General features: G+C 45.7%; 1 protein-coding gene across 3 annotated transcripts in view; it reads left to right on the plus strand.

Annotated features, from left to right (window-relative positions):
- The window catches only part of RBBP8NL (RBBP8 N-terminal like), a 107,575-nt gene that overhangs the window by 53,818 nt on the left and 39,521 nt on the right, over positions 1-14,236 (plus strand). For all 3 annotated transcript variants that reach the window (XM_063959294.1, XM_063959293.1, XM_063959295.1), the window contains exon 2: positions 820-952. In XM_063959294.1, coding sequence (XP_063815364.1) covers positions 886-952 — 67 coding nt within the window. In that variant the 5' untranslated portion in view covers positions 820-885. The remainder of the gene's footprint in view (positions 1-819; positions 953-14,236) is intronic.

Below are 14,236 nucleotides of genomic sequence, written 5' to 3' on the forward strand. Positions count from 1 at the left end.
CCCCGCAAGTCCCCCCCTGATGGCTGCCCTGCCCATACCGCTTCAATATATTTGAAATATTTCTTTCCATTTTATACTATCTCCAATTTTTGTTCATGTTCTATTACTCCATGCTATTTTCTAAATTAAGCCCCTAAATGTACACCTCTGTCCCCTATCTTTGACTGTTCCTGTTCCGGATTTGCAGAGCCATCTTTAGGAATTGGAAAGTGGTTGTAACGGCTGGTGGGAGGAGCTTTTTTTCCAAATTTAGCTTTTTAAAATGTTAGGATTTAGAATTTTAGGTGAGGCCTTATAAGTTACTGTAAGTGTAACATCTCTAGTTGGAAGGTTAGCTTGTACCCTTGCCTGGTGAGGCAAATGTATCTATCATGATATTTACATGTCTACTACATGTACACTATTTGCAATTTAAAAGTAGCAATTCTGAATGGTTTCACCTGTCATACATAATGAAATGGGCAGATGAAGGCGTGTTTTGAGCAGACATGGACCAAATTTGGTATTAGGGCACAAAGGGCATGAGCTCATTTTACCTGAACTGGAAATATGGTTGGTAACCATTACATGAATCATTTTGGATGCTTATAAGATTATTTTTTTTTCTAATTTTAGTAACATATTTAATGGTAAGAAGTCTTGAGTGAATCATTTGTTTAAGTCTGTGATAAACCCCACACAACTGTACAGTATCATGTCTGGATTACCGTGGGGAACAAGCAGTAAGGACATCCTGGAGGCATTTTTTCTCATTGATGTTTGATATGTGGGATGCTAGAACCTCTTTTTTTAATATAGCTGTGTCTTTTCTGTTCCCAGGGCAACATCTAGATGGTTATAGCCTAGAATCTGTGAGCAAGAAGTGTGGCTTTTCCAGGCAGCAATATGGCCAATGACAGCTTTAGCGAAGCTCTGCACAGACTAAAGGAGATCCATGACAAAGATGTGTTAGGTAAGACCAACTCCCATATACAGAAAAGCTAATTTATGAACTGCAAAAAAATGTGTCCTGGCGCTGCTTTTTTATATCAAATGTGCAGCGAATACTCTGCAATCATATTTTATGGTGCACGACCACTGTCCAATCATTGAAAACGTCCCCATAAAAAGGGTATGTTTGCGGGTTACAGATTCTTCAGAAAATGCTATGTCAGAAACAGTAAACGTATCTTAATTTATCTTTATTCTTATCTTATCCCTTATCTCCCCCCTCCCCGCAGTATTATGTACCAAATCATATGAAATCTGGCAGTGTTATCTCACTATATGATATTAAAAAACAAATTACATTTGAAATATAAAAATGTGTGATCAGTCCTTTTGTAAGGAGCGAAATGTTATTTGCACAATTCAGTGAATAACAACACACATGCACTTTCACCTCAGCACCAGCTTATATAACGTTTGTGTCTATGTTACCTTCGTGATGAGGACCTGGAAGTGACATAATGAGAGGGCAGGAGAGAACTTCCGCCCTTACAGCATCTAAATGTTTTCTCCGATCTCCTTTCGTTTGTGGTTATTTTTTTCTATATACCATTGGACGCTCACCACGCTTCTCGCTCTGCTTGCCACAGTTAACTATTCCAAATAGTTTGTGACATGGACCCAGGGGCTTATGGGAAAGGTCCTCTCCACGAAGGGAAACTAGACGCTACCCTTATATAACCCTTCAGTGGAGATAAACTTTATCAGGCTAGAAACATTTTTAAATATTTGACACTCCAATTGGCCTACTGTAAATGTAAACTGGTTCTTGAGGTAACTGGCATGTAAGCTACTACTATTTCATGCATTGCCTAGATCTATTAGTGCAGGCTGCTAGTGGAGACATTTGTGTGTAGCCTATCTTACATTAATGACGTGTCCTTCTGACGCAATATGACATCACAGAATGCCCCATCTAATGAGGAAGTGCCGTGCACTCTGCATTTGATGGAACAACGTTCACAATTGAATGCTGTGTGAACCAAACAAAACCGTTGTTGGCCTCAAGGCCTCAACACTTCTAGGTTGTTATTGACATTAGCATACCACCCAACATGACCCTCTCCAGGATGGACAGAATGCTCTGCTCCTGGACTTCCCTCTTAATTTATGGTTGTCATCATCTGTGCTGAAACACTTTTCTTTTCAATTAACTTGTTCAAAGCAGGTGTGGCAATCATAAATTAAAAGAAAAGTCCAGAAGCAGAGCATTGTGTCCCTCCTGGAGAGGGTCATGTTGGGTGGTATGCATTAGTGGTCAACAATAGTGAGATTCTCATGCTTAGTAGTTCTTTATGATTGACATTCCAAGGTGTTGCCTCTCCAGGATTTATATAAACCCATAGGTAGGAAAGGGTTAAGTAAACTTGTTTTTCCACTCTGAGCAAAACTGTGCACATCATGCCCAAACCCGGACTACCGCTTAGCATTGTATGTCCTCCTTTCAGAAGTTGCATACATTTACCCTCCCTGCAGATGCTGCCAGTTTGCTTGCCCAAAAGCTGCTACAAGATGTCACAAGAGAGTCAAAAATGTTTTCATTTTTGCATGGTTAGAAATAACCCTATGTCACTGTGTGTCAAGGTTAAATTCATAAAAATGCAACTTATCAAATTACAGGGAAATGGTGACATCATTGTGGCATAAAGAAGAGGTCAACATTTCTAAGGCACAACCGTTACTCATGATAATGGAAGCCTAGTCAGTGTCAGACTGGGGCATGAAGGCCTACCAGGGGAATGTAGTAGTAATATTGGCCCATGTTCAGGGGTGTTGTCAGTCTCCAGAGGGGGTGTGACCAGCCATCACTGAGGTGTGACTAACCATTAGAGAGTGCATGGTTTTAGCTCCTTGATAAATATATATAGTAAATATTGCTAGTATGCAGTTTAAAGGTAACACATATAATGTATAATTCAGCTGCACAGTTTTAAATCTAATCCCTAGGAGGAGGTGGGCCCCCAGGCAGTGGGCCCCACTGGGGGTTTTCCCTGTACCCCTATGGGCCAGTCCAACCCTTAGCCTACTCTTTAGGAACCAGTGACATCACTAAGGTATGAACACTGCATCTCTCTGTCATCACTGGGTCTTCCTAAAAGTGCCTCTTAACAGCCAAAGATCAGATCAAATCAGACCTTTTGAAAAAAAAAAAGGGCATCACAGGAAATGCTATACCCGTGAGCCATGACCCCCATTATCGTCACACTGGGCATATCCCCAATTCCTCTGTCTAATGAATGGAAACCTCCCAAACCCCACACCACCACCGTGGATCAGTCACTGCATGAAAAGTGGGACTATCTTGCAAATATCAGGATGGTTGGGAAGTATACAACATTCCCCCCTCCCCCCCATCCTCAGAAAACCCCATGTCATCATCAGCTTTTCTGTTTCTGCAAGCCTTATTACCACCACATGATCACCTGCAGACCTTTTACCATGCAAACACCCTCTAACCTGCCTGGATCTCTCTTAAGCGTTATACCGTACCGTTTCAAGATCAAAAATCACCACCAGAATGCCCCCCAAATAGATCTCCTGTTAACCTAAGTTCCCATGTTAAAACTAGACCCCTATAAATTATTATTGGCTTACTAAAGTTCATCAAGAAAATAAGTCCACAATTAATTTTTGCGTACATATTCTGTTTCCATGTACGTTTCTTCATATCCTCCTCTGCACAGTGTTTGATAGATCATTTCATTGTATTTCCAACACTTTAGTACATAATTCAGCAATTACAGAAATGAATGAGACTAGAGTCAGGGTTATTGTTTTGTCAGGTCTTTAGTGACAGGATGAGACATGTTACAGAACCTTGAGAAAAATGTCCTGGGAAAGAGAGAGTAAAATGGGCTGTGTTGGTTAAACGAGTAAAGCCACTGGAGAGACTGCATTGTTCTCCTCGCATAGACAGGCCTGAGGAGAACCACTCATGAATAGACTTGCCTCAGTGCTCAGTCAGAGTTTGTGTAGTTTCAATTGTACCACTTTGTAGCATTTTTTTTTTTTTAATTGGGGCTTGTTTATTGCACCTAGCTGGTGAAACTGAAAGATTTTGACACACAGGGCCTGATTTAGAAATGTAAGTTAATGCTGGCACAGCTGCGAATGTGTATGCATTTACAGTGCGAAAATATGCAAATGTTGCAGGTACTATTACTGTATGTGGGATCGCAGGCGCAGGCTGAGACACGTGCCAAATATGGGCGTGGCACGCCTGTGTTTTCGCTACCACTCCACTTTACTTCCCCCAAGTAGTCCCTGACTGTCAATCACATTGCAAATAAATCCTCTCTGTGACCGCTGTCACAAGACCATAACCGCAGTGCAACTTAGACGCATACTCAGTTGGTCAATAATCGCTGACCTGCATAAGTATCGGGTTTGCGTAGAACTCTTAATCAGGCCCATATTGTAGTTACCAAAGTATATAAGAAGTATGTCTCAAAGAAAGCAATGTATTCCATACTGACAGAGCAACTGGTCAAACTATCGACCCCAAACTGCATGGAATTAACATTACATTCCTTAACCACCATTCTGGATTATGTTTAAATTCATGTACTTCACTTAATTCACTCATTAAAAAAAAAACGACAATTTCTGAACGTTTTTTGGGGAAAAAAGTGTCAGTTAAGTGGTTAAGCTGGGTACACACTAGACAATTTTTTAAATTATTTTGCCGATTCCGGTGGATTGGAACGACACATTGTTCAAATTGTCCAGTGTGTACATACAATTTGCACGCCCCCACAGTCGTCATCGACGTCTTCTGGTCGGCCCTAAATGCAGCTTAATCTGAGGATATTGTCACCGGCAGCATACTCCTGGATGTGGCCACTGATTATATCTTTTGCAAGATTGCAATCTTGCAAAAGGGAAATCGTTGATGACCAGGAGCGGCTCCAGAGGTGGGGCTGCAGCTCAGTCCAGGTAATTTGTACCATCCCCCATCAGATTCCCAGGATGAGCATACTCATTTTTTGTCTGTATTTACCAGTGTGTCCAATAATGATCTGATAGTGATCCAATTGATTTTAACTGGCTCGTTATTGATGTCACACTCACTACTGGTACAATTCCACAACATTGGCTGCTATATTGCAGAGTGTAACGTTACCATATATGGCATGCAACAAGTACTCAGGACATCTCAATGTCAGAGTGAAATGTGAAGTGCAAAAATCTACTGGAGTTGAGTAAAAATAGGGAAACTTGATAGACAGGTTTGTCACGTGCCTGAGTCGTTATGGCAGAGAATATTTTCTTGGTAATGAGCACAAGTGAATTAACATGTATGGCAAGCAGCTTAACCTCCGGTGACTATACAATCTGTTTTTGTATGTCACTCTGCTGTCAATATACTGCATAAATAACTCCAATCATACTTTCACACAATGTCAGTGCTGTTTATAAGGGAACAATAATAATCATTTCCATTTCCAATTATTCCATGGACACTTTGCTACTGATTCATGCATCACATTGTCTGTCTATGTGAATATTGGAGGATATTGTAGCACTACATTCCCCTTCATGCTTTGGTCACTGTATTTGATTATAACACGGCTTTTCACAACATAAACACTACAGTGGATTATACTTACTATTGATATAATTTACAAGAATTACATCTAACACAAACATTTTGTATTGTGCAGTGGATCAGTTATGTCAAATAAAGACATTTCCAGGAGAAACTATTTGCAGATCCTACAAAGGTAGCGCAATAGTACCCCCTTCTATTTCTGTTCTCTGATTTATTACCACTGTTACGATTATCTACAAGGGGTGTGCAATAAGTTTCCGGATGCATACCTCCCAACTGTCCCAATTTTCGCGGGATAGTTTTTGCGACTGTCCCGCTGTCCCACCCACAGGCCTCAGTGTCCTGCGGTGGGGGGGGGGGGGGGGGTGCAGTTGGAAGGATCCTATCACTCACTGCTCTGCTGTAGAGCATCGGTGAATAGATGCTGTGCTCACAGCCTCTATTCACGGAGACAGAGGGTGAAAGGGCATGTCCCCTCAGTGACGAAAACGAGTGGTGCGGTTCGCGATTGCGACACACCTGCAAAGACCCCTCCCACATAGACAACGCCCACTTTTGCACCACGCGTTTGTCCCGGGCCCTGTTTTAAAAATGTTGGGAGGTATGCTGATGCACAAAAAGTATTATATTTATTTACAAAGAGAATATAAAAAAAAAATTCAAAGTATTCGCCAGTGTAGTCTATGCAAAGTTGCAATCTCCTAGACACAGTTTGCGCGACCACCATCAAACCTGACCACCAAGTCTCCCGAGCCCCCTTCTGCACTTGAGTCAGCTGATGAGGCACTCTTTTTTGGGGTTTTATTTACTAAGCATAGGGTTCTAAAACCTGGTTCTACCAATCGTGTTCATGTCTCGCTTGCAAATTCAGGCCACTTTTAAAATTCGGGCATAAACACAATTGGAAGCACTAGGTTTTAGAACCCGATGTGTAGTGAATAAACCTCCTAGACTTGCACAGTCTTTTGTGCATTTTTTTATAAATATGAGCCAGACTGTCAAAACTGCAGAAACGCTCTAAAAAAATCACCATTGCTGATAGCAGGAAATCATTACACTCCAATGCATAGAGCACTAAACAGAACATCAAACATCTCAAGTTTGGACAAGACAGGGTAACATTTCCATGTGTAATTTGTGAACGCTACTATAGATGTTCCATATATGCGCTCATTTAAATGTTCAAGGACTCTTTTCAGCACTTTGAAAGATTCTATGACTAGACCAATTTTTACATAGTTTTCTTGCTTTCAAGGAGAATACAATGTAAGTAACTTATCCAAATTACATTTTACCTTGTTTTTCTACGAACAAACTGTACTATAGCTAGCGTACTGCAGGGAGGCACTCAGTTTGCCAGCTGTCGGGATCCTGGCTGTCAGGAGACCGATGCTGGAGCACTGTATTTGAATAAAGGCTCATACACACTAGCCAAGCCCCCGCTGATATTGCCGACGGCAGGGACTCGGCGGGGTTCCGGCATCGGCAAGTGCATACACACTTGCCGATGCCAGCGGGGAAGGGAGCGACAGCAGGTGAGGGGGCGGGAGGCGGCAGGGGGGAACGATGCCCATGCTGCATGTGCAGCATGGCTGTCATTAATGAGGACCTCCCTTGTCTGTCCTTGTTGTGAAGAGGGAGAGGGTCATAAATGATGCGTGGGAGTGCGCATTGTTGTTAACAACATTGAGTGTACACACAGGACTAGATTGTAAAAGATCTCGCTCAGATTGTGTGTATGGGGCTTAACAGATCACAGTGAAGAAATTGCAAAAACAGGAATTAAATTCCATTGTTTTGCCACTTATATTTATTATTTTATTACACAAATCTGGTAGGGGTGGTTACCTGGCAGATGCCTCCATAGTTCTGCTAGCGGACAAGGAAATAAGGCTCATGACTGAAAATGTACTGTACTTTGGGGGTGGACATATACTTTAATAATAATTAAAAAGAATTTCCAACTGTCAAACCAGGGGGTAAATTTACTAAGATGGGAGTTCTATTTAAGATGGGATGTTGCCCACAGCAGCCAATCAGATTCTACTTCTCATTTGTTTAGCACCTTCCAGAAGATAATACCTGGAACCTGATTGGTTGCTATGGGTGTCACTGCTATAGCATACCGCTCTGCGCCCTTTGCTTGCACTCTGTGCAGTGATGCCATGCATGGTGGCCATTCCAGCGAGGGTTCCTGGGTAACCCTGCAGGAACTACAGCCCCGATCTGAAGCCCACAGGCTACCGCTATCTGAAGATGATAGTAGGTGTGGGGGTCCAATATCGGGAATGCTTCAAATTCCGGAAATTGGTAAATCTGGCATTGCAGCCCCCATAGGTACCTACGAGGGATGAGTCTGCCGGATCTCAGCAGGCATCGGAGATATCTCTGTCACACATTCTGGTGATACTTAAAATTTGCAGCTAACCCTAGAAAACTGGTGTTTTCAAGGAGATAGCCGCAAATATTGGTTGATAAATGGATCCCTAAAACTACATGTGATGCGCAGTTGCTGCTCAGTTACACCCACTCAGCAACAAGTGGATTACAACTAGGAGTGCGCAGTGCTAAAGGTCACAAGTTCCATCCACAAAGTGAACTTGTGTGCAAAACTGAGTCAGCGCCTGAGTATATAGGGGGTCATTCTGACCCGATCGCACGCTGCAGTTTATCGCAGTGGGGCGATCGGGTCAGAACTTTGCATGTGCTGGCGCATGCTGAAGGCCGTCGGGCTGCTAAGATCGCCTCTGCCTGATTGACAAGCAGAGGCGGTCGCTGGGCGGAGGGGGAGGCGGAACAGCGGCGATTGGCCGCCGTTTCGTGGGAGCGAACGGGGGGCGGGCTGCAGCGGCTGCGTGACATCACACGCAGTGGCTGCAGGCCGGGGAGTGATGAGTAGCTCCCGGCCAGCACGCTAAAGCTGTGCTAGTCGGGAGCTACTCTTGAAGTGCAAAGGCATCGCCAATGTGCAATGCCTTTGCACTTCCGGAAGGGGGTGTGTGGTGTGCTGGGCATCCCCCCGCATGTCAGTGTAAATGATCGTAGCTGTGCTAAGCTACGATCACCTCGGAATCACCCCCATAGAGAGATCCCCACGGCTCTGCTAGCTAGTGGAAGGGATTTCAATTCATGGAACTTTATACCTTCTCCATTAAGTGGAAGATTGGAACTGTTTTCAGAGACATCACACAACATAGAGCCCCTTCTTTCCGCTACTGAAAACTTCTGTACCTTGCAAGGTTACCAGAACGTTCCTATGTTGGCGTAGCATGAATGAGAATTACATAAAGCAAAATTTAAATGGTTACAATGTATTGCTTGCAGCAACAATAATTATTCTAATTATTAACCACTCCTTTTATAAACAAGCAAGAGTTGCTGCAAACCTTCGCCTGTACAGCCCTTGTGCACTAGGTGTGTCAGTCACCAGAGCTGGCCAGACGTGTGATCAGTGTCTTGCCAAAACCTGAAATAAAGGACATTTTAATGTGGTTGTCCTAGAAAAACAATTTCCCAGGTGTTTATCAATTTCAGAATACTTGCTTGATGCCCGAGATTATGCCTTTAGTGAGAAAATGCCAGATGAGATATGCAGCTCAGCAGTTAATATTTCTCTGACGTCCTAAGTGGATGCTGGGGACTCCGTCAGGACCATGGGGATAGCGGCTCCGCAGGAGACAGGGCACAAAAGTAAAAGCTTTAGGATCAGGTGGTGTGCACTGGCTCCTCCCCCTATGACCCTCCTCCAAGCCTCAGTTAGGTTTTTGTGCCCGGCCGAGAAGGGTGCAATCTAGGTGGCTCTCCTAAAGAGCTGCTTAGAGTAAAAGTTTTGTTAGGTTTTTTATTTTCAGTGAGTCCTGCTGGCAACAGGCTCACTGCAACGAGGGACTTAGGGGAGAAGAAGTGAACTCACCTGCGTGCAGGATGGATTGGCTTCTTAGGCTACTGGACACTAGCTCCAGAGGGACGATCACAGGTACAGCCTGGATGGGTCACCGGAGCCGCGCCGCCGACCCCCTTGCAGATGCTGAAGAGAGAAGAGGTCCAGAAATCAGTCTTCTTAAGGTAGCGCACAGCACGGCAGCTGTGCGCCATTGCTCTCAGCACACTTCACACCAACGGTCACTGAGGGTGCAGGGCGCTGGGGGGGCGCCCTGGGCATGAATGAAAATACCTATGCTGGCTAAAAATACATCACATATAGCCTCTGGGGCTATATGGATGTATTTAACCCCTGCCAGGTTGTCAGAAAAACGGGAGAAGAAGCCCGCCGAAAAGGGGGCGGGGCCTATTCTCCTCAGCACACAGTGCCATTTTCCTACACAGCTCCGCTGCTAGGAAGGCTCCCAGGCTCTCCCCTGCACTGCACTACAGAAACAGGGTTAAAACAGAGAGGGGGGGCACTTATTTGGCGATATGATTATATATTAAGATGCTATAAGGGAAAACACTTATATAAGGTTGTCCCTGTATAATTATAGCGTTTTGGTGTGTGCTGGCAAACTCTCCCTCTGTCTCCCCAAAGGGCTAGTGGGGTCCTGTCCTCTATCAGAGCATTCCCTGTGTGTGTGCTGTGTGTCGGTACGTGTGTGTCGACATGTATGAGGACGATGTTGGTGAGGAGGCGGAGAAATTGCCTGTAATGGTGATGTCACTCTCTAGGGAGTCGACACCGGAATGGATGGCTTATTTAGGGAATTACGTGATAATGTCAACACGCTGCAAGGTCGGTTGACGACATGAGACGGCCGGCAAACCAATTAGTACCTGTCCAGGCGTCTCAAACACCCTCAGGGGCTTTAAAACGCCCATTTACCTCAGTCGGTCGACACAGACACAGACACGGACACTGACTCCAGTGTCGACGGTGAAGAAACAAACGTATTTTCCATTAGGGCCACACGTTACATGTTAAGGGCAATGAAGGAGGTGTTACATATTTCTGATACTACAAGTACCACAAAAAAGGGTATTATGTGGGGTGTGAAAAAACTACCTGTAGTTTTTCCTGAATCAGATAAATTAAATGAAGTGTGTGATGATGCGTGGGTTTCCCCCGATAGAAAATTATTGGCGTTATACCCTTTCCCGCCAGAAGTTAGGGCGCGTTGGGAAACACCCCTTAGGGTGGATAAGGCGCTCACACGCTTATCAAAACAAGTGGCGTTACCGTCTCCAGATACGGCCGCCCTCAAGGAGCCAGCTGATAGGAGGCTGGAAAATATCCTAAAAAGTATATACACACATACTGGTGTTATACTGCGACCAGCGATCGCCTCAGCCTGGATGTGCAGCGCTGGGGTGGCTTGGTCGGATTCCCTGACTGAAAATATTGATACCCTTGACAGGGACAGTATTTTATTGACTATAGAGCATTTAAAGGATGCATTTCTATATATGCGAGATGCACAGAGGGATATTTGCACTCTGGCATCAAGAGTAAGTGCGATGTCCATATCTGCCAGAAGATGTTTATGGACACGACAGTGGTCAGGTGATGCAGATTCCAAACGGCACATGGAAGTATTGCCGTATAAAGGGGAGGAGTTATTTGGGGTCGGTCCATCGGACCTGGTGGCCACGGCAACAGCTGGAAAATCCACCTTTTTTACCCCAAGTCACATCTCAGCAGAAAAAGACACCGTCTTTTCAGCCTCAGTCCTTTTGTCCCCATAAGGGCAAGCGGGCAAAAGGCCAGTCATATCTGCCCAGGGGTAGAGGAAAGGGAAGAAGACTGCAGCAGGCAGCCCCTTCCCAGGAACAGAAGCCCTCCACCGCTTCTGCCAAGTCTTCAGCATGACGCTGGGGCCGTACAAGCGGACTCAGGTGCGGTGGGGGGTCGTCTCAAGAGTTTCAGCGCGCAGTGGGCTCACTCGCAAGTGGACCCCTGGATCCTACAAGTAGTATCCCAGGGGTACAGATTTGAAATTCGAGACGTCTCCCCCTCGCAGGTTCCTGAAGTCTGCTTTACCAACGTCTCCCTCCGACAGGGAGGCAGTATTGGAAACAATTCACAAGCTGTATTCCCAGCAGGTGATAATCAAAGTACCCCTCCTACAACAAGGAAAGGGGTATTATTCCACACTATATTGTGGTACTGAAGCCAGACGGCTCGGTGAGACCTATTCTAAATCTGAAATCTTTGAACACTTACATACAAAGGTTCAAATCAAGATGGAGTCACTCAGAGCAGTGATAGCGAACCAGGACCAAGGGTACCTCAGGTTCGTGGTACAGAACTGTCACTATCAGTTTCAGACGCTGCCGTTTGGATTGTCCACGGCACCCCGGGTCTTTACCAAGGTAATGGCCGAAATGATGATTCTTCTTCAAAGAAAAGGCGTCTTAATTATCCCTTACTTGGACGATCTCCTGATAAGGGCAAGGTCCAGAGAACAGTTGGAGGTCGGAGTAGCACTATCTCAAGTAGTTCTACGACAGCACGGGTGGATTCTAAATATTCCAAAATCGCAGCTGTTTCCGACGACACGTCTGCTGTTCCTAGGGATGATTCTGGACACAGTCCAGAAAAAGGTGTTTCTCCCGGAGGAGAAAGCCAGGGAGTTATCCGAGCTAGTCAGAAACCTCCTAAAACCAGGCCAAGTGTCAGTGCATCAATGCACAAGAATCCTGGGAAAAATGGTGGCTTCTTACGAAGCGATTCCATTCGGCAGATTTCACGCAAGAATTTTTCAGTGGGATCTGCTGGACGAATGGTCCGGATCGCATCTTCAGATGCATCAGCGGATAATCCTGTCTCCAAGGACAAGGGTGTCTCTTCTGTGGTGGCTGCAGAGTGCTCATCTACTAGAGGGCAGCACATTCGGCATTCAGGACTGGGTTCTGGTGACCACGGATGCCAGCCTGAGAGGCTGGGGAGCAGTCACACAGGGAAGAAATTTCCAAGGAGTGTGGTCAAGTCTGGAGACTTCTCTCCACATAAATATACTGGAGCTAAGGGCAATTTACAATGCTCTGAGCCTAGGAAGACCTCTGCTTCAAAGTCAACCGGTGCTGATCCAGTCGTACAACATCACGGCAGTCGCCCACGTAAACAGACAGGGCGGCACAAGAAGCAGGAGGGCAATGGCAGCAAGGATTCTTCGCTGGGCGAAAAATCATGTGATAACACTGTCAGCGGTGTTCATTCCGGGAGTGGACAACTGGGAAGCAGACTTCCTCAGCAGGAACGACCTCCACCCGGGAGAGTGGGGACTTCATCTGGAAGTCTTCCACATGATTGTGAACCGTTGGGAAAGACCAAAGGTGGACATGATGGCGTCCCGTCTGAACAAAAAACTGGACAGGTATTGCGCCAGGTCAAGAGACCCTCAGGCAATAGCTGGGACGCTCTGGTAACACCGTGGGCGTACCAGTCGGTGTATGTGTTCCCTCCTCTGCCTCTCATACCCAAGGTACTGAGAATTATAAGACGGAGAGGAGTAAGAACTATACTCGTGGCTCCGGATTGGCCAAGAAGGACTTGGTACCCGGAACTTCAAGAGATACTAAGAAGGGACTTGCTTCAGCAAGGATCATGTTTGTTCCAAGACTTACCGCGGCTGCGTTTGACGGCATGGCGGTTGAATGCCGGATCCTAAGGGAAAAAGGCATTCCGGAAGAGGTCATCCCTACCCTGGTCAGAGCCAGGAAGGAGGTGACCGCACAACATTATCACCGCATTTGGCGAAAATATGTTGCATGGTGTGAGGCCAGGAAGGCCCCCACGGAGGAATTTCAACTCGGTCGATTCCTGCATTTCATACAAACAGGAGTGTCTATGGGCCTCAAATTGGGGTCCATTAAGGTTCAAATTTCGGCCCTGTCGATTTTCTTCCAGAAAGAATTGGCTTCAGTTCCTGAAGTCCAGAAGTTTGTCAAGGGAGTACTGCATATACAACCCCCTTTTGTGCCTCCAGTGGCACTGTGGGATCTCAACGTAGTTCTGGGATTCCTCAAATCACATTGGTTTAAACCGCTCAAATCTGTGGATTTGAAATATCTCACATGGAAAGTGACCATGCTGTTGGCCCTGGCCTCGGCCAGGCGAGTGTCAGAATTGGCGGCTTTGTCTCACAAAAGCCCATATCTGATTGTCCATTCGGACAGGGCAGAGCTGCGGACTCGTCCCCAGTTTCTCCCTAAGGTGGTGTCAGCGTTTCACCTGAACCAGCTTATTGTGGTACCTGCGGCTACTAGGGACTTGGAGGACTCCAAGTTGCTAGATGTTGTCAGGGCCCTGAAAATATAGGTTTCCAGGACGGCTGGAGTCAGGAAAACTGACTTGCTGTTATCCTGTATGCACCCAACAAACTGGGTGCTCTTGCTTCTAAGCAGACGATTGCTAGTTGGATGTGTAGTACAATTCAGCTTGCACATCTGTGGCAGGCCTGCCACAGCCAAAATATGTAAATGCCCATTCCACAAGGAAGGTGGGCTCATCTTGGGCGGCTGCCCGAGGGGTCTCGGCTTTACAACTTTGCCGAGCTGCTACTTGGTCAGGGGCAAACACGTTTGCAAAATTCTTCAAATTTGATACCCTGGCTGAGGAGGACCTGGAGTTCTCTCATTCGGTGCTGCAGAGTCATCCGCACTCTCCCGCCCGTTTGGGAGCTTTGGTATAATCCCCATGGTCCTGACGGAGTCCCCAGCATCCACTTAGGACGTCAGAGAAAATAAGAATTTACTTACCGATAA

This window comes from Pseudophryne corroboree, chromosome 3 (assembly GCF_028390025.1).
Source record: "Pseudophryne corroboree isolate aPseCor3 chromosome 3, aPseCor3.hap2, whole genome shotgun sequence".
In the NCBI taxonomy this organism is placed as follows: domain Eukaryota; kingdom Metazoa; phylum Chordata; class Amphibia; order Anura; family Myobatrachidae; genus Pseudophryne; species Pseudophryne corroboree.